The following is a 27,959-nucleotide window of genomic DNA, read 5'->3' as shown; positions in this document are numbered from 1 at the left end:
GAATTGAAATAAGAGCCTGTATATGATGATACAAAATATGGTACTCTGAAGTTAAGTGATACGAGTGTGATTTTTTTTTTTCCCTGGCAGTACCACGAGGTTTCAAGAAACGCTAAAATAAATAATCAGAGCAAGTATATTAATCACATTACTTCATTCCCCACTGCCCATGGGCAGGCAGGGGTTCAGCCATGGCCGGGAAAGCAGGGCTCCATCATGCATAGCGGTTACTTGGGAAGACAAACACCATCACTCTGAACGTCCCTCCCTTCCTCCTTCTTCCCCCAGCTTTATATGCTGAGCATGACGTCATATGGTACGGAATATCCCTTTGGTCAGCTGGGGTCAGCTGTCCCGGCTGTGTCCCCTCCCAACTCCTTGTGCACCCCCAGACTACTCGCTGGTGGGGTGGGGTGAGAAGCAGCAAAGGCCTTGGCTCTGTGTCAGCACCCCTCAGCAGTAACAAAAACATCCCTGTGTTATCAGCACTGTTTTCAGCACAAATCCACAACACAGCCTCATGCTCGCTACTCTGAAGAAAATTAACTCCATCCCAGCCAAAACCATATTTTGGTTATGTAAGGACATTGCAGAGAAGCATTTTGAGGATAAAATCTAAAAATACAAGTTGAGGACCTTTCTGGAGTTTAAAAAAAGATCACTAAAATCGATTGGATTGCAGCGTGCTAGGAGGGGGTGAGAAAGAAAAAGCTGTTACATTACTCTTTCTCTGTTGAAAAAGATTCCTTAATTATTTCACATTAGAAATAGAGCGCTCAATTCTACACTGCGTTCAGCATCATATTTGGGTTTAAGCTAAAAGAGGGTAGATTTAGATTATGTATTAGGAGGAAATTCTTTACTGTGAGGGTGGTGAGACACTGGAACAGGTTGCCCAGAGAGGTTGTGGCTGCCCCATCCCTGGCAGTGTTCAAGGCCAGGTTGGATGGGGCTTTGGGCAACCTGGTCTAGTGGAGGGTGTCCCTGCCCATGGCAGGGGGGTTGGAACTAGATGATCTTTCAGGTCCCTTCCAACCCAAACCATTCTATGATTCTATGATATTTAGTTAAGAAAATACAGATACTCTTAATTTTTAAGCATGCACTTTGAGTTTTTCCAAATCAACATGGCAAATGTCTTTCAGTCAAGATCTTATTCTGAGCTATTAAAATATAAGGAGGTATTTTGCAGGTATAAATATATATATATACACACACACACATTCATATATTTTTAATGAATATATTAAAAATACATAAGTATATAAATGCAGGTATTTCGCTGTTATACTTTTGGAGGTGGATATGGCCTGTTGGTGTATTATAACTGGAGAAATTGTAGTCACTCATTGTTTACCCTGTCCACTGTTGCTTTGAGAAACTAAATTTGCCAGTAAAAAGTCAATTGAATTTCCTCAGTTGAACAGTTAACTTCAAGGATCATAGGAATTGCTTTTGTGCAGTATTGGCACACAATGTGTTCTTTATGGAAAAAGAACTCATGAAAATGATTTCTGACATTATGTTTTTCTGTTTAATTAAAAAAAATAGTTTCGTTCATATTACGAAGCCATTTGTCTGGTTGGTTAAAATATCCAGTTGTGCCTTCTGCGCACGCAGTCTTATCAGCTCTGAAGTATGCAGAGTGATGCTGTGCTCTGAAATCTAAACTTCAAACATAATAATAAGGTTAATGAACTTTCACTGGGTATGTTTATTAGAATGCTTATATGAATATTTTTGAGGTTTTAGTATTCCAAAATACCTCAGGAGGAACGGGCATCAAACAAATTTGATTTTCAAATAGATTTATTCTATGCTCGCTTCTGTTGCTGTTTATTATTAGTAGTATAGTCTTCAGCAGTAGGGTCACTTGATGAAATGGATAGTTGATATAATTATTTGCATAATAAAAATATTTCACAGTGTTCTTGCCTGAGGTTTATGCACCATGAAACTGTAATTTTCTGGCTGCATTTCAGGAGTGTTTCTGTTAGCAATGAAAGAACTGAAGTTCACGTTCAGAGTAGTGGAAACCAAAAAATCATGTGTGTTCCAAGTAGTTGCTGGGGGATAGTTTTGTACATGTGCACACTATGCTCCTGTGCCACTAATTTTATCATTTTTACTAGAGATTAAGTACATCTCTGTCCTTGCTAGGTTATCACTTTGCTGGTGTGATTAGAGACGGAATTATGTATCTGTAAACTTAGAGTATTTCATGCAACAACAGTAGCTCTGTCAGGTCAAGTGGATCCAAATGGTCAAATGGAATTATTAGCTCTCTGATACTGCTAAGTAATTAAACTAATTTGGTACTACACAATGATAATAAAATGTTGTATGGCACACTGGAGCAGAGAAGGTCGTTGCCTTTAAATGAAAAATGTATAGTAGTTAGCATTTGTGATCAGATGTATTTATTTTTGGCAGAAAAGCCATGAGGACATATGAAAGAGAGCAGCCTGTGCCAGGTTCTTCCTGTGATCATCTCAGCCCTGATGAGTTTTTATCTCTGTGCCTGAGTATGAGAAATTGAATAGTTTGGCAAACTCTGAAGACTTCAAAAGCCCATACACTTCTAAATAAAATATTTGTTTTATTTTTAGCTAGAATCAGGAAGCCTTTTGAAATTTCTCTGTTACTCATTTAAGAATTGGTTTAGCATATTTTTATTCGGGTTGCAGAAATATTCTTAAGTTGTTGGATGTTCTGTCTAGGGTCTTTTACCAAACAAAAACCATATGGGCATTAATTTAAAGGTAGGAATTTGGGTATGTCTGCAGGCTTGCAGCTTGAAGCACTCAGGTAGTAGCCTCATGTCAAAGGAGATCCAGACCTTTTAGCGAAGCCTGGGTTTCCTCCTGCCTGTAATGTGGGTGAAAGAAGAAGAAAGAAACCGTATGGGAATTTGGGCTGAGATACGTCTATCTCCTTCTAGTTTCTGATAATACCTCTGATTTGTTCCTGAGGCAAATCCAGGGAGTTGGTACTGGGGAGGGAGCAGGGGCAAGTGGCAGTGATGGTTGAAGCTGAGGTGTCCGACTTCGCCGCAGGCCCAGCCACCGATCTCACTGCGGGGGCAGCGGCTTTTGGCACGGGGGCTGGCAGCCGCAAGAAGCTGTTCCTTACCCTTCAGCTGTGGCTACCCTTGCTTTACTTAAGACACAGCAGCAGCAAATGATGAAATCCCGTGACTGAAGCCCCGGGTTCAGTCCTGGCAAAATCCGCAATATAACTATAATCTTAAACGCACGTTTAAGTACCTTGTTGTATCAGATTTGAAGGGAAAGGGCAGGAGGGAAATAGGAAAATAGCAACATCTGCTTTTAGGCCATTGCTATTTGAGTCGTACTATTTTTGTACAATTATCTGCAGCGCAACAAAGCCTGTAGAAATGACTCTCGTTACTTGCTTTTGTGTTGTTGCCATGCGAGGTAGTAAAAAGATCAGAAAACTGCTAACCAGGCTGATCTTTTCATTGTGTTGCCAGTGATACTTGAAACTCCATGGGCAGCCCTAGCGGTGCTCACCACCCCTTCCCCCAGCGGCTTGGATTTACAGGGAGGAAAATACACGTAAGGGCGCCTGATTCCGAAACTTGTGGCTGCGGCCCTGGGGGTCGTGGTTTCTCTCTGGCCATCGTATCGGCGCTGCATCACTTGGAAAACAGAGCTTGTCCGTGGGCAAAACCCCCTGCCTTCCTGCGGATTCGTGTTGTGTGTCCTCTCACTACCGAAATCCCAGCTCTACCTCCTCCCCCTGCCTCGGACCACCCCGTGCAGTGTCCTGCCAGCGTCCAGAGGGAACTTGCAGCTCCGGGCCGTGCCGCGGGCGCTGGCTGGCGGCAGGCCGCCCGCCTCCGCGCCGGGGACGGGGCTGAGCCAGTCCCTGCGTGAGGGCTTACTGCCTGGCCCAAAGCTCAGCTCAAACTGCTGTCTTCCCTTCAGTGGAAACTCCACTCTGGGGATGTCTCTCTTCTGTTCAGTAAGCTAGATTCAGGAATCCTGTGGGGAGTGTACGTGTGCCTAGTCTTTTCTCCGTCACGATGCGTTTGCCCGACCATTCGGAGTCCGTTAGGGAAGGACGTACAGACTGACAGAGTGCGTGATCTCAGCAGCTCCTGTTTCCTTTGCTAACTGAGCTAGTATCAGTAAAAGGCTGAAAAAGTACTGTCAGGAAAGGAAAATCAGTATTTTAAAGGACTTACATATTTTCAATTAAAATATTATTGTTGAGGATCTAATGTTGAAAGACTGAACTAAGGTTTTGTGGTGTTAGTGTCTCTGCACAATTTTTAGGGTCCCCAAAGCATAAGCTTTGAGGGGAGCTGAAAAGATGTATAAATGAGGGAGCGTGTATTAACAGATACGCATCAGAAAAATACAAAACTTTGAGACAAGCTGTGCTAATGTCCTTTTGAAATGTTTTATTGTGGTATTTTGTAAGTTAATGAATTTCAGCTTATGTGAAAATAGACTGTTTACTTGGAATGTCATTTAGTAAGTTAGCTAGTTTGTTAATACAAATGCTTTTTTTTTTTAGTTGAGAAGTCTGTTTGTGAATTGTGACATGTTTTCAGCACTTCCAGCTGAGCATGCTTGTGATGAAATACAAAGGCGTATTTCAGCGATGTGACCCCATTCTCTTCTCACAGTATAATTTATTTTTTCCACCATTCTGATTTGGCTAATGTGTCTCTTCTGTTTGATTCTTGAAAATAACAACTGTGCCATTTTGGTTCTCTAGGAAAGTTTAAGATAGATGAAAGTTTGGTTTCTGGACATCAAATGATGAACACTGAATTACAAATACCTCATTAACTTTCATAGTCAGAAAGAACTGTAACATTTGACATAATTTTGACATATATCAGACTTGGATAATAAACTAGATGGAAATTGTTGAAATACTGCATATGATGACAATACAAGACATTGAAATACCTGTTTTGTAGTTAGTTTTATAATAAATTTTCAAAATACATAAGCTGTGAGAGAAGCAGAATTCATCTCATACATTGTGATTTATTAATAAAGTAGAGGCATACATGTTGGAATGTGGCAGTGATTTTTATTTTTTTTTTTTTTTTGATTGGACAACTTGGAATGTCATACTGCAATTGAACCATTAGTAAGATTCAAATAGTTATTCCTTATGAATAAAACCTGAAATTGAACAACAGTGCTCGCTCTTTAGTATTTATATGATACATAAAGAATTAGTGTGTTTGGGAGTTTTGAGATTTTAATCTAGTTATCTAGTTTGTTTAAATGAATAATTCAGTGGAGGTGGTGTATAGCTGCTCCTCTTATTCCTGTCACGCTTTATCTTGGAGTACTGTTCGGCTGCAGTCTGTCGGTGGATGAGATTCTTACGGTAGTGTTAATTTTGAGTTCACTGGAAGGAAAATTCCCTTTAAAGTAAAAGAAGAAGGAAGATCAGGCTGATGTTCTTCAGCATCATATTTTTCATTTGGCCGATCGAGTGCATCACAGTTACTTTGAAGTAGCTTCAGCCACTTCCTATACAACACCGAGACAAGTGATTCTTGTCAGATTATCTTTGAGCAAATAACGTTAGGTATTTTCTCTCATACTGAAGTATTTGTGTAGTTGTTCAGTAAGCGTGAGAGAGCTCAAGGTGTAGGGTAGAGCCTGTCTGTCCATCTCCGTGTGCCTGTAACAGTCAGGTACTGTGCCTGCCCCTGTCCTTCCCCCGAGAGATGGGTGGCAAGTTTCCCAGGTCTGGAACTGTGGAAAACCAGTGGTGTTTCTCACACACTGCTCTCGATGGATGCCAAATGGAGATGCCATTCACTGGAGATAATAAAGACACCAAGAATTTGATCCTGCTTCTGCTGTCATTTCTAACACCAAGCCTTGGAAATGGCCGGGGCAGATTCAGCTTGACAGATGGGTGTGAAATTGGATTTTTGTCTTGAACATCAACTCTTACAGTCAGTGAACTCACACTGAGTTTAGACTTTTGTTTCTTTGTGTGCGTGTGTAATGCATGAACACACAAAACCTGTATTTCTGGTCCTTAGAGTGAATTGCTGGGTGCTGAAGGTGCAGCCTCCTGTCTGGTTCGAGTGTGTTCTGCCTGAATTTGCACAGCCCGCTGGAGGAGGAAAATTGACCTGTACTAAAGCTTGGCAGCTGGGACCGAGCAGCGCGATTTTTGGCAGACTGACAATTCCTGTGCTTAACAAAAGCTCATCTTACTCCTCTTGGACGCAGGTTACTGGGCGTGCCTTGCGGGGCTCACATTGCTCTTGGATTTTCTGACTTCTCAGGTCAGAAGTGGGGAAAAGCTGCAGCAACAGCAGCTGGGTACCATTTCCTTGTGGCACCAATCATGACGTGCCGCTGGCTGTAGAGAGGCATCTTCCTGTCGTGATCATCAGAGCTGTAGTTAATGTTGGGTGTTTCATTCTTTGTCATTGAACCTCAGCTTTACTCTCCCTTGGGATGTATGGAGAAGCTTCTGAGTTGTTACCGAGGCTCTGTGTCAATCTAAGTAGTTATCTCTGCAGCAGTTCCACCTTATTTGTCTTTCTAACAGTTTTGTTACAGCAGAAATTTGCAGAGATTTTGCTTTCTGTTTTTAAATAAAATCTGACAATTAATGAACAAAGGTGGCATCCCTCCAGAAAGATAATTGCCAAGTTTCTGTAGCATGGCCTGGCGCGTTGGTGACATGGCTTACAAAATCTGTCTCGAATGGCTCCGTCTCCAGTCTCCTGAATGTGGTGTTGAAGTACCGCATCCCTCTGCGTACACTTGCACGCATCATTTCTACTATACTCTGTGCTTCTGCTTTGTCTGAAGGGTTGTTAGGAGAGGATTCTTACTGCATTTCTCTCATTTTCTTCTGGAGGTGATGCCTGAACTCAGTGTGCCGGTTCCTCGTTTTTTGACAAGAATTCTGCAGGAACCAGTAAATCATTTTAGAGGTTCTCCCATTAGAATTGGGAGCGTGTCTTGCAAGCATCCCAACAATTATGTGAAGGTCAAAGGAAGTATTTACTTGGGGGATGGAGAGCTGTGCCTTTGGTGGCAGGTCGGGAGTCTGGAGTGGGATGTCCACAAGACTTTAGCCACAGTTGGTTTGCTGTAGGTGGGGTAGAGCAGGTCAAAAGGAGTGATCCCCAGTTCTGGTTGTCCTCACAGCTCTGCTGGTGGAAATGGTGCCGTGAGGGAAGGAGGCAAAGTGTATGGAAAGAATTAAGAACCCTTCCTGCTGCAGCTCTCTGTTGAGTTGTATCTGTGCATCTTAATCTCAGCTGCCATTTCCTCTTCCCCATAGGCTGTAGGAAGTGCTTGGTGTATGTGAGGGTATAGCTTGTATAAATACCAGCGTAAGCTGTTGTGGAGAGCCATGTGGCTGTGCGGTTTGTTTTTGCAGTCATTGAAGTTTCCAACTGCTTTTAGCATCTAGGATATGAAAGGTTCTGCTGTAAGATGGATGAATCTCAAAACACCAGTGACATAAATTTACATCGGGTTCCTCCCTTCTGCTTGCAGCCTGGAGTTTTGTAAGTTTTACCTGTTTCACCTCTGCAGAAAGCTAAACTTCTGGCATAATTGGAAATTTCATTATTGATAAACAGTTTTCTATTAAGCCTAGCTACTGAGCATTGAATTGGAGCACCAACTTCATCCCATCACCTGTGATTGATGAAGTTTGTTTTAATGGTGCTTTTCATACCTGATTGAAATTATTATTGTTATTATTTTTTCATTAAGAGTACTGTGCTTCTCTTCCTAAAATGAAGTTTTCAAATTGTTATTTTCGTAATCATTACTATTTCAGGAGATGGAGAGAACAAGGGAGTGATTTAGAGTCGTAGTGAGGCCTGTTCATTTCAGTGCACAAAAAAAAAAAAAGGAAAAAAACCCTGAGTAAACCAGTAATAAGCCAGTAAGTTTTTGAGGAAGACACTTGTCAGCTAATGCATTATTTTTTTTCTTCTCCAGCTGCAGATCCATGCATTGCTATATATTATGATCTTACCCTGCCCTTCCTTTTGTTTTTTATTAACTACTTTGGCCTAAATCACAGCTGTTGAAGACTGCAGAGTGAGTGTTTTCTCCGTCTCTTCACATAGTAGTTGTAGCGTGAAAGGTCACCGGTTTACTTCAGAGCAAGAGTGGTTTGTTCTACTGGAGATGTGTGTTGCACCATTAGAAAAACATTGTTTCTTGTCCTTGACTTGAGAAACAAGAAAATTTTTCTTAGGCTTGTATTTTCATATGAAAAGTTTTAATTCTTGTGAAATGGCATTTTCTGTTTCTGATCTGGAAAAATTATCCCAATTGGGGAAGTAAAATTGTTATAATAACCTGTTTTCTAATAGATTTTTTTTGTACTGTATTTACCTGATGTTTACTTCAGTTGCTGAGAACTGTGGAAGTGTCTTTTAAAAGGATGTGCAGTGGCGGTCACTCGGCCTTGAGTAGAGTACACTACTTGGCTTTGTGTAATCTTCCTTTTTTTTTTTTTTTTGGTTGACTTTTTGAGTATTCTTCTCTGAGACAGAAAAGTGAGGAAAAATGGCAGTCTGGGTTGTTCTGCTGCAGTAACTCTGTGCTTAGGAATTGTGCGGCTGCTTTGCTGGGGGAACATACAACTTTGGAAATCTGTTTTAATAGTGCAGAATTGATCGGGATGGCCAGGATGCATACAAAGGTAATTTTCATAGAACTGCAGGAATTTGTACAATAAAACAGAATATTTGTTTTTAAACACTGGATGTAACTGAATTTATACCTGGGGGATTCTTCTGATGTTGAGTTTATACATGTTAGCTCCTTAAGCTACGACACCCAAAACCTTCACTTCAAAATACCCCTCTGCTGTTGTATGTTTTCCATTCAGGAAAATGTAAGAGAAAACTGAGTTTAGTTTTGTAAAAGTATTAATCAGATTTACTGTACCATTTTAAATATGTGCAAGTGATAGATTTACTTTTACTTAATAATTGCTCGGGTGGTTACTGAAGATCTGGATCAGATAAAATAGAGAATTTAGTATATGCTTGAAAGGACAAACAAAGTGTTGCAGGGAGAAAAGAGTCCATTTGTTCAGTGAAGGGTAATGTTGAAGGAATGTAGGTGTATCCTGGGAGGGACGGCAGCAGGTCCCACGTCCAAAGAACCTAGCTGTATATACCGCGCAGATGTGGTGAGGTACGCAGACGTGCCTTTGCCTGACATCTGTGCAGGTAATTAGAACGGCTGGAAGAGTTTCTAGGTATTTATCTTCATGCAGTTCAATTTATCTGCAAGTCGGGTGAGAGTGATACTTGGAATTTAGCTGTGCTGTGCTATTAGCTAGAGTCTGAACTACCATTTTTGGGATTGACTTTAATGGCTTCTGTCTCTTAATAGAAGTTGGAGACTCAGTTGCTTTTCCACAGACCCTCTTGCAACTACTCGTTTGATCTAGGGTGTAGAAAAACTTATTTCTTTTCCTGGTAATAATTTGGCTGGTTTCAGGTATAGTAATTTCATTTTGTTTCTTGGTCCCTTTCAGCTTGTACCTCCTTTTAAACCTCAAGTGACATCTGAGACAGACACCAGGTATTTTGATGAAGAATTTACAGCTCAGACGATTACAATAACACCGCCTGAAAAATGTAAGTCAGAAATTCTGCATAAGCATAACTTAAATAATCAATTTATAATAAAGCACTGTGTAAGGTTTTTTCTGTTTGAATGGAAAAAGCTATTCTCACTGTTATTAGTAAAAACCTTCATATGGAAGTGTGTAAGAGTAACTCTCAATGGCAGTGTTCTTTTAAAGACGGAGCAATTACAAAGCTTAGAATATTAGATCACTCTGGGTTGGGTCTTGCTGGTGGTGTTGGTGTGGGGTTTTTTGGTGGGGTTTTTTGGTCTTTTTAAATAAGAGAAACCAGCGAACTTGCTGGTTGGCAGTTAAGGTCCCATTTCAGCAAAGTACTTGGAACATGGACCCTGCTTTAAGTGTGTGAACACTGCTAGTGGCTTCAGTGGGTTGTTTAGGTTTGGTGAGTTAGGCATATTTTTAAATACTTTGAAGACCAAAAGAAATAAAAAAAGAGCTGCCAGACATAAATGGATGTTTCTTGCATAGATATCAATTACTTGAAAATAAAATTTCCTATCAAGTCCTGTGGTTCAACAGAGCTCTTAAGGAAGTTATTAATATAGATATAACCACTGCACTGGGCCTTGCACGGAGTTTCTTTGTTGGAGTGAATGTAATTTCACCACAAGTTGTGTTTTTGTCATCTGCTGCTGCACACATAAGCATCATGATCTGATCGGCCAAGCTGGCGCTTTAACAGAGTTACTTACCAAGCCAGAGCAGTTAAAATCTTGCTGCTGAGTTCTTGAATGAATTTCCTCTCCAAGAGAGGGTTTTTTGTTTGTTTGTTTTTGGTTTGGGTTGTGGGTTTTGTTTGGCATTTTGAGGGATGGGGAAGGAGGGTCACAAAGGTAGACAATCAAGGCTAGAGTTACAGTTGATTACCCGTTCATAGCGCTAGCTCATTTTTTGGCGTTTCAGGATTCCCGGGCTTAGCTGCGGTTTTGCATTTGTAGTGTTTCAACACAGTCATTTAAGTGATTTTAAGTCTTCCTGCTGTGAAAAAAAAAACCCAACCCTTTCTTCTCCCATCTATCTCAGTAAGAATTTGTTCATATTTGTAATTTGAACAAATTTTGCTAAAATTTGGATTAACTTGGAGTCTATTGATTCCATATGATGAAGTCATGATCTCTTGAAACTCCACATACGCAATGAGAATGGCTGTTTATCCATCGAAGGCTGAAGCCATACAAAATACGTGGATGCTGCTGAGAGTTCCGCTTCAAATTGATTGAATTCAGAGCGGGTGATCAGTTCCAGCGCAAGGGAATGACCTACGCACCTAAAGTTCCTGTCTTGGCCTCTGGCCATGGTGTGGCTGCTGCAGCAGGAAATTTAGCACGGGCTGCGATTCCACCCCAATCATAAGAATAATAAAATGGGGGGTGATGACCAGCAGCAGCAGCGCAGAGGTCAGCTGTGGCGTCGCTGACGTGGGAAGCCCTCCCAGGGAGCTGGCAGGGCTGCCTCACCGAGGCCGCGGTACGTCACATCACCAGCCGCGCACAGGTGAATTTTCTCTTGTGCCGTGTAGATCGGGAAGCCTGCTGCCATTTTTGGTGGGCTGCGGTGGTTGAAGGGCCACGTGGGGTTTTCTCTTTTCTGGGTATTTCAACGAGAAACTATTTGTACTTCTTTTTTCTTTTAAAATCTACAAGTAACTGTGTTATCTACAATATGGTGTCACCTCTGCCTGATGTGAATATGCAAAAGGGGGTTAAAATCTGGTTTAGGGACGGAGGGTTGGTAACTGTGTATCAGGAAGTTATTGCTGAACTAAAGATCTTTTGTAGCTACAGAAATAATTTGTATTATGTTTAGGCCGGTTATCAACATTTTACAAATCACGCTAAGTGAATATTGAAACTGGATCTTGTATTTACAGTAATCAAATCGATAGCAAAAAAAACCCCAAGCTCTATACCTTAACCTAATTTAAATTGGCAGTGTAAAAGGGAGATTGTATTTGAAGTTACAGGAACTGAGAGGCACTGCTGAAGTCAAGCAGCCTAATCATAGCAATTGTTCAAACCTGCATTAGCTCTGGTTTTTCTATGTAGAATATATGAAGATTCAAAAGAGACGTAATTCTGAAAGGTTGTTTATAAATACATCGTTAGAATAACACTTTCAATAAGAGTCTTTAAGGATAAGCACTGTTAAAAAATCCATGTGAGAATGTAGATCCAAATTCTCAGAGTTAGGCAACATCTGGTGCCTAGTTTCCATTGGCATTGCAGGAATTATGTAAATAAAAATATTTATGAATTTGGCTTAGTCTGTGTTTCCTCTGATCCCAGTAAATACTGTAAAAATAAATAGTTTACTAAAAAATAATATATAAGAATTGAAATACATAGAACCTACATGAATTGTTCATTTTGTAGTCGTTTTTCCTTTTAACCCCCTTCGAAATAGAGGAATATTTAAATACATCTACAGTAAGATGATAATTTCCTGAACTGAGCTTAGGAAAGAATGAAAACTGGCTGCTTCAACCAGCAATTGGCTTCCGTGCTGCCAGACACGAGATGTGGGGGCAGGTTTTGATTAGCCTAGAACGGGTAGTGACGATTGAAGTTCTCAGGTGACAGTCATAATCAAACAGACCAACTCACCCTGAGCTAAGTGGTGACTTCTTGAAAGGATATCCTTTCCACGAACATCCTTCTGCTGGGGGAGCATGAATAAAGTCTCGCTTGAACTTGAGCCTTTAACTTCAGCATTGAACCCTGAAAAACGTACCGCATATCAGGTAAATAATAAAGTTGTGTCGCAAAGATAATGATGTTTCGAACTTCTCCCTTACTACAGATGACGAGGATGGTATGGACTGCATGGACAATGAGAGGCGGCCGCATTTCCCCCAGTTTTCCTACTCTGCAAGTGGACGAGAATAACTTTTTTGTTCTGCTGCTTCACTGTCATCTTAGGTTTATCACTGAAAATGATTCCTGAACATCACCACCAGTACTAGATGGTATTTAAGATAGCAGGGGCACTTTCAGAGACCATTCCAAATTGAACAAGTTTCTTTCCCAAACCTACCTAAGATCCATTTTGGTTTTGCATGAAATTTGAGATTTTTTCTCTACTACGCTCTCCTGCTGTTGCTGCTGCCCACGGTCTCAGTATAAAAGCAACGTCGAGAAGTTACTGACAGTTTCTTTGAAGGTAGATGACTTGACTTCAGCATTGTACACTTTGTGCACAAGTCGTCATCTGTTTTTCCTCGCAGTGGAGGCTAAACAAAAAAACGCGTTGGTCCAGCTTATCTTCATCTAGAAGATGAATCAAAATTGTAATTAGTCTAAAAAAAGACTAGTCGATAACATTTTCTTGCATCTGTTTGTGCTGGTTAGAACAAGGAAACATGGGGTGGTGATGTACATATGCAAGGTTTTTGTTAGGCATATCATTACTTGAAGCAGGTCTCTGTCATTAACATCTGGCTGGAATTTGTTTGGGAAACGTTTGAGAGAAGGACTTAAACTGTTGATATATATAAATATATATATATATTATTTTTTAATTACTGTTGGATACTACAGAAGAAGCAGAAGGGCTGGGCTCACCCAGCCTGCCACTTAGAACTTCCAGGTTCATGTGCAATCATGGAGAATCGAACATTATACATGCAAGAAGTGAAGGCATAAAAGCAGCAGTTGAAGTTGTTTAAGGGGTCTTATAATTTGCACCAGATAACATCTTTCTCATGCTTTTCTTTTTCTTTCATGATATACGTCACCTCTGATGGCTGAAGAATGTAGACAGGCATAATGGTATTGCTTTTCACCAAAATGTGTGCACCAAGGTAAACGGGTGTTTGCCTTACTTGTTTTTATTTTGAGTTTGTGAATTAGCTTTTTCTCCAGGTGTTTAACTCTGAATATTCTTCTTTTTTTTTTTTTTTTTTTTTTTGTTATACTGCGGTAGTATTTATTTTTAGAGATAAGGATCGTATGTGTCATGTTTGCAAATGCTGCTACATCTTAGATAGAACAGGCTTATAGCAGTTAGTTTTGTAATATATGGAAGGACTGTACAAGCTGAAGGGAATAATGCACTTTTCTCCCATGTGGAAATTTTAACAAGGCTCTGAAATTGTACATACTGCTTAGAATCAGATTTTTGTGAATGAAACACTGTCTTAATTCTTTGGCAATGGAGGTGAGGAATTCCAGCCTCATGTGCCAAAGGGTTAGGAGCAGACAAAAAAAAAAAAAGCTACATCTTGTGCTCCATTGAGGATAAATGTATTGTAAGGGCCTGACGGCACAATAGCAAATTTCTGTTCGATATGAAGGAAATGCATTTGAACAACGAGACCACAGCGATTACAAGAAAAGCACTTTATTTTAATAACGAAAATAGTAAAATTCTAGGATCAGCCATTCTCAAGCAAGGTTTGCCCTCAACCAAGAGAGTCCCAAAACCCAGCATGTTACACGTAACCGTGGTACCTGATTGACTGAATTTAAACCGTCACGAGAAACGCTCCACTGATAGGAAAACGTCTTTCCATTTCCGAAGATCTGCATCTAACAGAATGTGTGCATAAACTTTAGCTTTGATCTTCAGCAATGATAATCTTAATAATAAACCCTGTGGTGCTAGGAGTCGGGACATCACGCGGCGCCGCGATAGCCCGTGCGTGCGTGCCCTTGCTAACGGCATCTGAAAACCCTGACTCCATGGGATTATCATTCGAAGTATCTCTGCGGTCGGCTCTTGTTAAGCTCCCACAAAGACTGTGATATCGCAGAGTATTCCTGGTTGCGCTGTGTGAATGAGTAGATGGGTCCGAAAGGAGAGGTGTTCCTACGCAGATGCCTTAGCCTCTTGACGTGGAAAGTCGAGCGCCCGAGCATGAAGCCCACTGCTGGCAGTGCATGTGCTGGGACGGTCAAGGGGTAGACGGGCATTTTAGCAAGGCAGCTAAAGATGCAGACTAATTCAGACAATTTTTCATGTTTCGTCTTTTATCTTTGGGAACGGATGGATAATCGGTCAGAAACGCATCGTGATATGTATTCTAACTGCATAGGCTCTCATTCTGTCACCTTGTAACACTAAACGCGTGTAGGGGTTATCCCTCTACGGCGAGAGAGAGAGAGAGGAGCACAGCAAATGCATTGCAGGTCTGTTCTGCACCGGTAGTGTAGAGGTGTCTACACTGACGCAGCGAGTGACTGAAATAACCGAGTATTTAATAGACGGGCATTAATTAGTTCTCTGCAAAGGCCTCGTACTTACAGACTAAAACTATGGTGATTCAAAATCTGTGTTATATGCCTGTGTTTTTTCCCCTACATTTTCAGCTTGTAATAGCAATAAGTTTCTTGACGCAGGGCACCTCTAGCTAATGACCAGCTGGCACCGTGCCTCTGGCCAGCCGTTCCTCGCGTGCAGAAGAAACCCTGTGGTTAGCTCACCATCGCGCAGCTAGGTAGAATGCGGTTTGCAGTTAATATCCGTCAGTGAATTATTTGAAAACCTTTTAAGACTTCACCTTGCATTGTACTGCCTGCCTTCCAAAGTGGCACTGATCAAGTTTATGCTGCAGAGAGAGTCGGCGGCCCCTTCGTGCTGCCCGGGCTTGGGGGATTCTCTCTCTTACCAGTGTTAGAAACAAAGACGAATGGGCAGGCGGTGCCGAGAGAAACTGCTGAAGCTCTTCTTTTGCTGTTTGCAGTTGTGGTTGGATTTGGACAGGAGGTGGTGGCTGGTTACCTGGGCGAGCCTTTCGAGCACAGTACATTTCAGACTTTGTCTCCAGCTTGTACTGACTTCCATGACGTACAGTATGCCCTCTTGTACTGCAGCCATCGCGGAGGAAATAGGTCATTTCTGGTTGGATTTTGGCAGTTTTGCACACAGCTTTGCTTTCCACACTAATCCATCTTCCAGTACATTCCTGTTGCTTAAAGAATGTTTAGCCCGGTATTGTTTTACTTTTTATTTTTTTTTCCCATCTTTACTTGCGGCTTCTTAAAGCTGACTGTTCTTGCAGGGGCCATGTGCTTCTCCTAGAGTACAAAAGTAAGGTCTTTCCTTACTAACTGCAGGGTCTATATATTACACCTCAATGTACACACTTTGCTGCTACTGTTTGTACTGTCTACAGTAGAATTTCCTTATCTTGCTCCTGGTAGTGCATTACAGGCAAGCATGAAATGTAAAGTATTTATTTAAATAAAAACCTCTAAATTGGTAATTGAATTACCTCCCTGTAGCTTTAGAGTTTGTGACATTTCTTGACCTTGCTAGTTCTTTCATTAGATCCATGCAAGATCTAGTCATATGGTTAAGGATATTAAGCAGACACAACTATGAACCCAAGAAACCGTATTACTGTTGGTCATACTTAAACTGTTTATTTCCTTAAGTATATGACCCACAAGGATGTGAAATAACTACAAGAAACTGTTTTTGTACACTGTACATCCTTAGTATTTTTACACATATATGATAGGGATGCACATTATTTTCCTTCGTACAGACAGCTTAAATAAAGCACTATGTCAATCTGCTACTTCTGTGTTTTTTAATGCTAATTTGTTCTGGAGGTTTGTAAATATATATATATATATATGTTCAAGCTTGCCACAAAGGACGTATTTTTTTATATCTGCACATTACTGTTAAATATCTTAGAGGAGAAAAGTCCTAAGTTATTCCGTGTCAGAGAAAGAAAAACTGAAATGAGAAGGCTATATTGCAGATGACAAAAGATTTCTCAAGTTTTGGGTTAAATATTTACTTCATATTTTAAAGTAATTTTATATAGGTTAGATATTTCAATCCTGAAATGCACAAAGAATTTACTTAATTTCTTCTTACAAGAAAATGTACATCGTTATTTTTTTATCACTGTATATATAATGATCTGTGCATGTTTAGTTACAAGTTTTATTTGCTGTGAAGTACTAGTGATAACTGTAACTTGCTGTGACGTATTTCAAATACTGGGTGATCAGTTTCAGCTTGTAAATTCTTAAGTTACAGTATTGTCAAAAAAAAAAAAAAGTTTTTATGACTAAGCAAGATGTATCTGTGCTTTGGACCGAGGCTGTTTCCATGCAGGTGGTTCATGTTAATGCTCTGAGGTGTATGATGTCACTTGTAAAAGTAAATTTGGGTTACACTTTTCAATGATTACACAGGGCTACGTTCCTGAGAGAACCCCCATGATTTAAGTGATTTGTCATCTAATGAAATGCATAGCCTCACATCCCAGAGCTAGGTAACGTGTTAGGGTAAGGAGAGGCAGAAATGGGAAGGTGGGCTATGCAGGGCACCTCAGAGTGGGACTCTTTGAAGCCCACAAGCTGGTCCAGGGCTGTTTGAACCAGCGGTCAGAAGGGCTGAGTGTCCCTAGAGCAGCCGGTCATCTGGGATTTAGCTCAGTTCTCAGACATGAACGCTTCTCTGGAATAGAGGTGCTTCATCCAGGGCTCAGGTTTTTTTTCCTTTTTCTTTTTTTTTTTTTCCTCCTTTTCTTCCCTTTTTTTTTTCCTCCCCTACCTTGTAATAGGAAAGAACATGAGACAGATGGACAAACTGCCATTAGCTCAGTGGTATTAGGAGAGCAGCGACCAGGACTTGGCTGCGGCAGCAGCAGGAGTGTGGTCAAGCTGCATCCTGCGTTGCGGGATCAGGCTCTGGCTGCGGACGTGGGATTTCCTGGGTTAGATTGCCTTCTAAACTTTGTAAAACTACACATTTTGTGCCTAAGTAGAAGAGGGGGTGGGGGGGGCCATGAGCCAGGTAGACCTGGTGCTGTCTGTGCTTAATGACTAATTAATTGCTGCAACGTAGAGTAGCTGCTGCAGGGAAATTGATTCCTTTTAGACTCCTGGCAACATAATGAATTGAGCCGATGCCTGGGATGAGCATAACCCCCGCCTTCCGGCTGCATATACTGGCAGCCCAGGATGCTTTGTTGAACTCCACGCTGTAGGTGCACGGGGGGAGGCAGGCAGCGGTGCTCTGCACCCAGCACCAGGAGCCACCCAGAGCAGGTCCAGAAAGGTTGAGGGTCTGGCTGTGCCTCAGGCCGGGGCAGCGCCGGGATCTCAGTGAAGCCTCCGTGTTGGGACTAGGTGCCCCAGTTCCTTTGCGCGTGTAGCCTATAGGCACTTTCTCCTATTGAAATAGAGACTTACTTATACTGTGGAATAATAAAAAATAAATGAGAAAAAAAAAGTTTGCATATTCCTACATTTATCAGTGTATATTCTTACCTGTGTAACCATCTATAAAGTAGTAACACTTAAAAATTTGTCAGCCTGATCAGTGTGGAAAACTCAGAGTTCAACTGGAGAGGACTTCACCAGGCTTTCCTGTCCCTGAAGACTTGAGGCCACTTTAAGCATGTTCACTGTCATACTGGTGAAGCCGTTCAGGGAGGCGATCAGCTGGGTTTGGCAGTTTAATATGGCAGGAAATTGAAATAGGAAAGAACACTTTGATGTTGGGGATGTACCGCTAGTAATTCTTAAAATACAAGGGAAGAAAAGACTGTGTCCCACAGCAAATGTAACTTACTGCATGTGTTGTTACTCTTATTTTTGTTACATTTTATGTGTTCATGTTGGTGGAGGTAGCTTTATTAACCGGGAACTGTGTTTTGCACTTTTGTCCCCCTTTACTAGTGCAATTCTACAACTACAGTGCAGCTAATACATGTAGAAACTTTTTTTTCTTATGTACATAGTTTATCCTACACTAGTTAGCAAAAGATTCAGATAAATTCTTTCTGAAATAGTCTGGTATTTGGAAAGTAACTTTCAAAGACAGAAGTGCGCAGTTAACCAGAAAAAAGCCCTCCAACTCTATCCTCCAAATGTTTGGAGTTCAGTAATTTGAAGCCAAGCCCAGCTGGTGCCCAGCCCTGAGAGCGCTGAGGCTTTGCTGGTGGGGAAGTCTGGCAGCACCGCTGCAGTGCTGAGAGCCGAGCACCTCGCTTAAAGGCTGATCTGGACTGACTAAGGGTTCCTTTCGCTGAAAGGCTTTACCCAGTGAACGGTTTGCAGGGAAACCCGCCCCATGGAAATTCTTCCACATTATATGGAATATTTCTCAACCATTCTTACGCTTTTCTGATGGATAAGTAGTTGTTGGGACTCTCACTTTTGCATAACAAGTGAGAAGAAATACCTTGTACAAATAAAGCTGCCAGGTAGATTCTGGTGATGAGCTTCTGAACAGGGGCAGGGCTTACCAACAGTCCCCTTCTCCCTCCTCCCCATGTACACACTTTCCCTTGAATTCAGAAGGACAGAAGGAGGAAAATAAGAATCCAATTAAGTTTATTGGTATTTCAGTCTGTAAATAAGACATCTACGTTCAATTATAAAAATAGAGAAAAACATTTTATAAAAAATTATGCCAATTCTGAATTAAGTCCACACTACGTAATAGCTGTTAAAACTGGCTTGCAAGCCGAGTCTTTTCGGAAAAGTCTCGGCTGTTGTCCTAGAAGTGGGGTAGGCCAGTAATACTTCAAAATATTTATGATTCTGTAGTTACAAACAACTAGAAACCAGTTGAAATGAGCCAGCGAGCGTGCCTGTTTTCTGCAGAAGTGTCTTTGGGTGAGCTTCAGACAAGCCAAGTTTCAGGCGGGTGCAGAGCAGACCTGAAAGATAACAGAAAGAGACGGGTGCGTAAGTAAGTAAGTAGCCTGTATCGCGTTGCTTGTGTTTCTCATTTGTGTTACTTCAGCCTGCGGGTGAGTTCTTAGAAGAGAAATACAGAAATGGTTAAGCCTGTGGCAATGCAATGTAAACAAGCGCTGTTTCAAAGCCTGCGCTTCCTGCAGGCCTGCTGTCCTCTCCTCTTTCTACGATCAGAAGTCTTACAGGTAGCAAAGCAAGAGCTATTTGATTTCTGAAAAACAGGATCTCCATGAGCTTTAGGCATCACTTGTGTTTAGCAGTAAATAACCGAGCTCTTGTTTTGGGGCACGTCTAAGATCCTGCCCCTTCTCCCTTCCAGGAAGGAGGCGGCGGGTTTGTGCCAGAGAGTGTTTACTGTGAATTGTACAGCGTGCGCACAGGGTGGGCAGCTGCAGCAAAACAGGAAGCTGCTGCCCGGGTGCTGGTAGGAAACCTCTGGTGGGAAGGCTAACTCACAGTTCCGAAGCTCTTGCATGGCTACTGCTTCTGCTTCCTCAGTAGCACTGCAGGACTGAATTAAGAGGGAGGCATCAAACTCGACTGGAGCTGGGGGAGCTACCTAGAATTAAGCCACCAGAGTTCTAAAATTTGAATTCGAGAGATGTAAATGACCTCAGAAATAAAAATAAACTTTCTACTTTGGCTGGTTTTACATTAGAGGACTAAAGGGTTTTGCTCCCCCACCCCTGCCCCACAGCTGGTAAGGCAGTTAGGGCTGAGTTAAAAAAGAATTTATGAAGCTGCAGTTCATTAAAGAATTAATTAAAAACAACAACATGGTACCTGTTTACCCAAAATACATGCACCAACACCAACTGCTACAGTTGTGCCTGCAACCAGTGCAAGGAAGAACAGACTACAGCCACACGAAGCCTTGGGGCTTGAATTCCATGTCTGTGACTAGGTAGCCAGGGGACACCTACTCCATGCTGCAGTAACACACCCCCCCCCCCAGCATTAGAGTACAGACAGAGATTAAAAAGGCAAAAAACCCCCAAACACTCAGCTCCTGAAGAAGTTTCCTGGCAATTGTTGCTGTTGCAGGTGGCTGACAACATCCCCAAGCTACCCATTCCTCTGCTGCCCAGCTGGCCTTGGTGGCCCAATTGGTAGCCCAGCATGTTCACTCACTGGTCTCCCCCCCTCGCTACTAAAGCGAATGTGCCCAGCTGTACCCCATGGTAGAGACTCTCCTTTTTAGGCACCTCTTTATCAGACAGTAGCATCTTGTACCACCACACTTCAAACCATTTCTACCCTGGAAATGTTATACCATCATATGTGCCTCTAACGCAAAAGCTGCCATTTTCCTCTTCTTGTCACCTACAGCCACAAAAAAGCATTTCATTAGCCCTGCCTGCCTACATGTAAAGCAGTTGGGTACCAATACTTCCACCCCAAAGCCTCGGGGCACCTACATGTTTTTCGTCCCCAGTTACTCAGTGTTAATGCTTTGCAAGATGCTGAACCTCAGCTTGATTGTCGAAGTAGGCACCTCCCTGAAAATTCATGCTGATGTAAGAAACCAGAGAAAGCCACCGCTCAGGAAGAGCTGTAATTAATTCTGACAGTACCTCCCACTGAGCAACTAGAGGGGCAAGGATGGGAATATAGTCGTGGGTGAGTATATTTTAACTTCTGCTTAGAAGAAGGGTGGTCTGTTCACAGACATGCTCACAGTGGAAAACAGGACTTCTGTAACGAGGGAGGAGATGGTTTTAGTGGCTCGGCCATAGGGAGGGGACGGGGCGGGGATAGGGCAGGTTCCAGCCAGGGAGGGGCTGGCTCGCAGGAGGGGAGCGGAATCTCTCTTACGCTCCTGACTCGGAGTGAGTTGCAACGTAGGAGCGACTTTCAAAGGTAGAAACTCAAAACTTGAGTCTTTCAAAAAACTTTCAAAAAACTTTCAAAATGAGAGGTGTAAGTCCCGTAATTAAACTTTTGACTACTTTTACGTGGACCTGCATATGTTATGCTGTATACCAGTACAAAATATTAGTGCCATCTATTAAATGTTAGTGTAATGGCGTGAGACACAGCCACACTGTAAGGTCAGGCCACATTATCGTACTGGCCCTTTTTAGCTCTATGAAAATGAAAATTACAGTGTGAGTATCTTCATCATGTTATAGGCAGGTGGTTATTCTGAAATAATACTGAGATTCTTTCCATAATAGGAGATTTAAACATTATTTTTTTAAAAAATACTGTAATACTGTAATATACTGCTGAGAATGAGACAGATGTTTCTGAAAACTGGGATACTTGTCTTGGTCAGTCCTTCAGCAAGGATGCTAAAAGCCTTTTAACTCATGTTGCCTGGAAGGGAATTGCCATGTAGCAGGATCAGGTACTTCTTTTACAATGACTTTTTTTTCATTCACTTTAAACCCCAGAATTTTCATTACAGTGTCAAATGAGTTTTCCATGGAAAACAGACTCTCAACACACCAGAATGTGGCTGGATTTATAGATACTTCTTTCTCGTTTTCCCCCCCAGTACAGCAAACACACTAGAAGTAAAAATTGCAGCTGAAGTAACCTCAGTTTTGAAAACAACTCCTATGAAGGTTATAAGTTTCTAAGTCTTTTTTCTTCTAGGTCAGCTAGGTTAAAATACGTGACACAATTTTAAAATCTGGGACTTTTAAATTCAAGTTAATTAACTCTTACAAGGCAATAGGAACAGCTATAACTATGTAGCAATACAGTAACTCCAATAGCACTGCTCCAAATACAAATATTTATATGTTTCTTTCAACATGACACTAAGTTTTATGATGTATTACAAAACAAATTGTAGCCTTTCTGAAGAAATAGGATTCTGCTTCCTCAGAAGGAAAATACTACTGGAAGTGACAGAACTAACCAATTCCAAATCAAAAGACAAACACCCAGTGATTATCCAGACAAAAAAGTACCTAGGTAAAATCCGAGTTCTTCTAGAAGTTCCCACCTTTTGCTCCAATTGAAATCTTTAAGATTTTTTTTTTTTTTAAATTGTCAGGTAAACCTGTCTTTGCTGTGGAGCGGTTGTCCTAAATGTTTAAGTGCTTAAAAAACAAGCCAAACACCAAAAGCTCCAACAATTTTAAATCCAAAAATGTTTCAAACACTCCCTTCTCCCTTTTGTCTTGAAGTGTTTGCCAGATTCAACCCACATCTGCAAATAGTTTTAGTCCTCCTTTCCTCTCCCTCCCCTCTCTCTATATATAGGATATAGAAAAAATACCTACTTCTGCTCATTTCTCTTTATCCATCCAGGTTTTCACTTGATTCCATCTGTGTCCTGTTTGAGATCTGCATCCCATTTTTTTTCCTGAAATATGCAACTGCAGTTACTAGCGGCTTATGTTCCAAGATACAATAGCACATTTAGGTTAGTGAATTTTACATCATTTTTAAAAGATCAGGTATGATGATTGGTTTCTCCCCCCTCCCCCTGGAAAAAAAAAAAATTATAAAGGAGATCTGTTGAACAATACAGTACGATGTGGAATATGACATCATTTTCACCTTTGATCAACACAGATTCTGCAACTGATTTTTTTTATACATATATATTTCTACACTAACTACATACATCTTCCTGTAGTTAAAATCTCCCATTTATGGTGATCTGTTCTTTAGTTTTCTTAAAACAATTGTCTGACATTCCAGGCAGCTCTTTTGGGCTGAATTCCAATTCCCAGAGAACCACCGTTGCTTTAAATAGCTGCAAATAGATTTTTAGGACTCATTTTGTAATAATTTTTTTATATCATTCTTCTCTTCTGAGTGTTCTCAAGTTAAAAAGTATCCTCTGGAGCACAATTAACTTGTAATGCACATAAAGAAGGAAGCTTTTGCCAGTCAAGTCTTGAGAGCAGTGTAATATCTGAATGATTTTTTCCTCTTTTGTATGATTTTTGTATTTCTGCCCAATTTCATAAAAGCACACTCACTTCCAGATAAAATAGCTTATCAATAACAAAACCCCTGTGGACCATGTGAAGTCTCTTCATGTTACCAAGAGTGCTTCCCTTAAAAAAATTTTAATTTTCTTTTCTGAACAACCACCTTCTTAAACTATCTTACAGAGATCTACAGCACTATGGTTGCCCTGAAATTTGCCAGTAGTTACTACATGCTGATAACCTTACACTATCTTGAGCTACCGAGTTTGTCTACTACAGCAGGAAATCCTGTAAAACCAAACACACTGACATGATTAAAGGCATAACAAAGTATGGATTTTATTCTCCTGGGTTAAACATTTATTAAATTCTACGGCTAAAAAGCCTATGACAAATAGTATGATTTAAATATTTTAAAGTTCTAAGACGATCCATGTCCCATTTATTGCTAGGTGTGCTACTGGACTAGATTTCCTACACTGAATGTCTTTTGTTACCTTGTTAGCGGAACTCCAGTTGTCCTGGGCAAACTCACTAGTTTGCAAGTTAGAAAACATCATGCTAGAGTTGAGATAGTTCATTTACTTTATCAGAAAATAAGGGTTTGATAATTTGATAGTTTTACTGAAAACCTCATTCCGCGCGTGTTCTTCTTCTGAAACAATTAAATGAAAGACAAAGAAAAAACACCCAAACCACGCAGTCTTCTCCCTTATTTCCAAAGCACTGAATGACTGAAGAACAGTGGCCAAAAAAAAAAAGCCACAACAGTCCCTGAGAAGCCACAGCTTCCTCGAGATCACTGGAAGCAAGAGTCAGTCCTGCGAGAGACGCAGTGGAGTGATTAGTGCTCACGCTGATACCACGTTGTCCACCTCACACTTGGGTGAGTGGTCATGGAGCAGCAGGAAAGATAAATGACTTGTAAAAATTAGAGGCAGGGAGAGATCACAAGGTCGTAGGGGGACCTAAGTCTGACAAATGTCAGCAAAGCTCAAAAGAAACTATCAACATCCATCTACTGTTTAAACACTAATGCTGTTAAAAAACGCATTTCTCTCTTTTCTGAAAAAGGAACACAAAATCTTCTGATAAGAAAGCTAGGAACTGTCACCAAGAATGACTTCTGTCTTATCATCACCTCAAAACACTTTCTTCATTTAGTTTAAGTGGGTTTAAGTGGGACTCAGGTCCAGCTACCAGTCTCTTTGCAATTGCATGGATTTTTTTTTTTTTTTCCTTCATAAGGTAATGCCTTATTTAAAACAAGAACAGCAACAAAATCCAACAGCTGAAATGAGACTGCTGGCGGATTTCTCTGCTACAGCTGCAGAATATTCCCCTCAGACTTTCTTTTCTTTTGGCACAGTACCTGTGTTCGCAGAAACTGCACCTCTTCTGTAAGCAGCTGCTTCTCTTTGAAGAGCTGATTCTGTTTGTTAAGCAATTCCACTAACTGCTGGGCAGTGGCCTGGCAGTGCTTGTCAAGCTGCTGTAACCTGGAAAAAATAGATAAAAGGGTTGCAGAGCATCTGAAGTTGGAGTTCACAGTAGAAGCTTTGATCTTTGCACTGGGGGGTGCAGCTCCCAGATGAGAGAGCTCAGTCTGGTGGTTGGGCTGAGACTAAACTATTACTCCTAGCATGGGCATTCAATACATTTTATCTGCACACTTTAAATAAGCACTTTTAAAGGTTTGCACTTCTAATTCAGAAGCCTTATCATGACATGACAGTGAATTTGCTTTGCCATTAAGCGACATCAGTAAAGACTGCAGGACTGCATCCTGATAACCTGTAACTAAGCAAGCTGCACACTCTGTAGCTGCTTCAATAACCGTCTTCCCGAAACACACGCACCAGCCCGGATTGTAAATCCAAATACCTCAACCACCTAAAGTCACAAAAACTTTTGTCTTCTGTCCACCGCTCTTTGCAACCTGGTTGATGCCCAAAACTCGTTACAGAACACAAAATTTATTTCAAGTAAGCTTAGTGTTAATTAAGCACATCAGCGTAGATCCTCTAATAGTTTAAATAGGGATTCCTGAGGAAGGATGTAAAGAGCCCATCATTCCAAGGGTCCTCCTCATCAGGGGCTGCAAAACAGAGGGAAGAAGCTGGTGGGTATCAGAAAAAACACACAGATGCCTTTTGCTTACACTTGGAAAACAAGAGCCTGAGCTGGGACAACACTGCTGTAGAGAGGGCAACCGCCCCTTTATTTCTTTAATTACAAAAGTCAGTATGACTTGTTATGTCCCCGGTGACTGTTTATTATTCCTGCCATGAAAAATTTTAAAGTCTGCTTGGGACCTGTAGCATGGGACGTAAACACAAAGAAGCTGGAAATTGTGTTTTTACATTAAATGCCTTTCACTCTTTAAATAGAAATGTCTTTAATTAAAAGCCCTTTTGGATATCTTAGAAGCTTCTTGTCTTTAAATAACAGTACTCTAGAGAAAAACCTACGCATCTAAACACTATGCACTTAGGGAGCACGAACCGACTCTGTGTTCGTCAAGGTTAGTTCTGGATGGAAACTTCACACTTGCTTTTGTAAACGATTTCTTGCTCAACATACTGAAATACAGCTTCAGCTGAACAAGGGTTTTAGGTTCTCTCTCTCTCAATACAGGCTGTGTTTTTAATGGAATTACACACTTACAATAAGGCATGTGATTTCCTGAATCTTTCTACTTTCAGCTCCATGTGGTAGCTTTGACTCGTGCAGGTGTCATAACTCAGCTAACCTAATCACTCTGGGTGTCCACATTCTGAATCAGGATTGCTCAAAAAACTGCATTGGTAAACACCCCCAAAATTGTTGATAAAAAGCTAGGAAAATCTAGCTGAAACAAAATCGCCAAAATCTAGGTCAAAACCGGTATTTACTGATCTGTATCTGCCAGCCAACTTCTTTGAAATTAAACTGCAACAATCACGTAGGCCACACTGTGAACGTCCAGATTTCACAGCGTCCTGCTACTCTGCTAAAGTTTCCTTGCAAAAGGGATTTGAGGAGCTGCAGGACCATCTCCTGGGGATCAGAACAAATCTAAATGCAGCTAGCTGCAAATAGCAACAGGGGGTTGTAAACATCCAACGAAGCAAACCAAACCACCACTTTGTTCGCACAGGATGTTCTACTAAATCCACACATAAACACTCTGTGTCTCATTTCACGTTCCCTATACCTCACAAACTATACCATATTGATAGAGGAGCTGTTTATGCTTCTTTAATAAAGGTGATTTCAGGGGCGTTGAACTTCAAACACCAGCAGAACTCCCACACAAAACCCCCCACCCTTGTACCGTTCTTTGTTTTGTTTTTAAAGAAAGTAGCTTTTCCACTCCCAGGGAGTGCAAGAACAACAGTACTGTTTGCTGGAGGCGACGTGGTTTCAGACTGGAGAGCCGCGTTGTGCTCACCACTTTGCCATCGATTTTCTTTAACTTGAGGAGGATATGTGACCTTAGCACACTTCTTAGTTTGTAATAAAGACATCTTCCAGTCCTTTATTTCTAGCGTTCCTATTACTTTACAGCAGTACCGGCAGGGAGGTGTAACTGGAAAGTGCTGTCTTCAGACAGCCAAGGGAGGAACTCCAGTGCTGCCCTATCTATTTAGAGCCTTGAGGCTATGAAAGCCTCCTCATGAACGAGAGCCCTACTCAACAACTACCAACTGCAGTCTGGATTGAGGCCCTTAGAATTTAAGTTTCTGGTAATTTCCACATTCAATTAATAATTTTCCCATTCTGCTAGTGTTTTAAGAACAATCATATGGTCTTTGACAAACCCTCTCGCACAAAATTGTTATTAGTGGCAGCTAAAGACCTGGGTAAGTAGATAAACCCCCTTGACCCACATCTCTGCAGCAACATGATGAGTGTTGCTCATTGCTGCGGTAGGGGCTATTCCAGCTGCAAGAGCAGCCCTGAGGAGAGGCCCTTCCCCGGCATGCCTGTCTTCTCGTGGGGAGAAGGCTCCAGCTGAAAAGCCACTGCTTCAGGGTGAGGAACTTCCTCCGGTTCTGGCACCCAGAGAAAAGTCATTTCCAGCTCACGTGAATTTTACATCAAAACAACAGTTTCTACTAGATACTCACAGGCAGCCCATGCAGATTTCAAACATTACTGGATACAAGCCTCAGTGCACTCTGTTGTAAAGCCCTATATCCTTTCAGATCATGCAAAGGGTGATTCAGATTAACTACTGTAAATAGAAAAGTCTTTAATTACGGCAATACTACTCAATTAGCTTTTCTGTTTTGTAACTTCACCACCCACCGTGTTACATTTAGACTATCCCCTTGAGCAGAGGGAGGAAGATAACACAGGCACTGAGCTGGGCTTGACTGGCGTGTTACAACTTGACATTTTTCATCACCTGTATCTACCTCCAGTGCTTGAGTACAGGGTTAATAAAGTCCCTTTCTACAATTCTGGGTCACGATGGATAAAGAGGGAGTAGTTCTAGTCAGTGCAGATCTCAGTCCATGAATTCCCAAATTCTGTCTACCAGTCTGCTCTCCCAAAACTGCTGCCAAGCTGGCCCTTGGTCTGCACGCTGGGACTACCAGCCTGCTCCGGTGCATATAGCGCCCGAGGACAGGCTCTGGGCCCTCTCGCAGTATCTGCTATTACGTGTGACATGTGCAGCACAGCCACACATTCCCATATGCATTGTATCTGGCCTGCCTGCTGATCTCGTAAATGATTCAAGATGAGAAATGAA

The 27,959-nt window shown here is 41.4% G+C and overlaps 2 protein-coding genes across 6 annotated transcripts in view; one reads left to right on the top strand and one right to left on the bottom strand.

Moving 5' to 3' along the window:
- The window catches only part of AKT3 (AKT serine/threonine kinase 3), a 187,266-nt gene that overhangs the window by 141,759 nt on the left and 17,548 nt on the right, over positions 1-27,959 (top strand). For 3 of the 4 annotated variants that reach the window (XM_054819198.1, XM_054819200.1, XM_054819199.1), the window contains 2 exons: positions 9,541-9,643; positions 12,454-19,013. In XM_054819198.1, coding sequence (XP_054675173.1) covers positions 9,541-9,643; positions 12,454-12,539 — 189 coding nt within the window. In that variant the 3' untranslated portion in view covers positions 12,540-19,013. Of the gene's footprint in view, positions 1-9,540; positions 9,644-12,453; positions 19,014-27,959 lie in introns of those variants that run through there. The other variant, XR_008576244.1, reaches the window with a different exon arrangement.
- Positions 18,936-27,959, bottom strand: part of SDCCAG8 (SHH signaling and ciliogenesis regulator SDCCAG8) — a 111,225-nt gene continuing 102,201 nt past the window's right edge. The window contains exons 17-19 of one of the 2 annotated variants that reach the window (XM_054819194.1): positions 24,591-24,717; positions 22,559-22,641; positions 18,936-19,282 (exon numbers count right to left, since the gene is read on the bottom strand). In XM_054819194.1, the coding sequence (XP_054675169.1) occupies positions 22,591-22,641; positions 24,591-24,717 (178 nt within the window). In that variant the 3' untranslated portion in view covers positions 18,936-19,282; positions 22,559-22,590. Of the gene's footprint in view, positions 19,283-22,558; positions 22,655-24,590; positions 24,718-27,959 lie in introns of those variants that run through there. The other variant, XM_054819197.1, reaches the window with a different exon arrangement.

The sequence above is a fragment of the Grus americana genome, chromosome 3 (assembly GCF_028858705.1).
Source record: "Grus americana isolate bGruAme1 chromosome 3, bGruAme1.mat, whole genome shotgun sequence".
NCBI lineage: Eukaryota > Metazoa > Chordata > Aves > Gruiformes > Gruidae > Grus > Grus americana.
The sequence above is the reverse complement of the archived record's forward strand: the minus strand, read 5'-3'. Positions and strand labels throughout refer to the sequence as shown.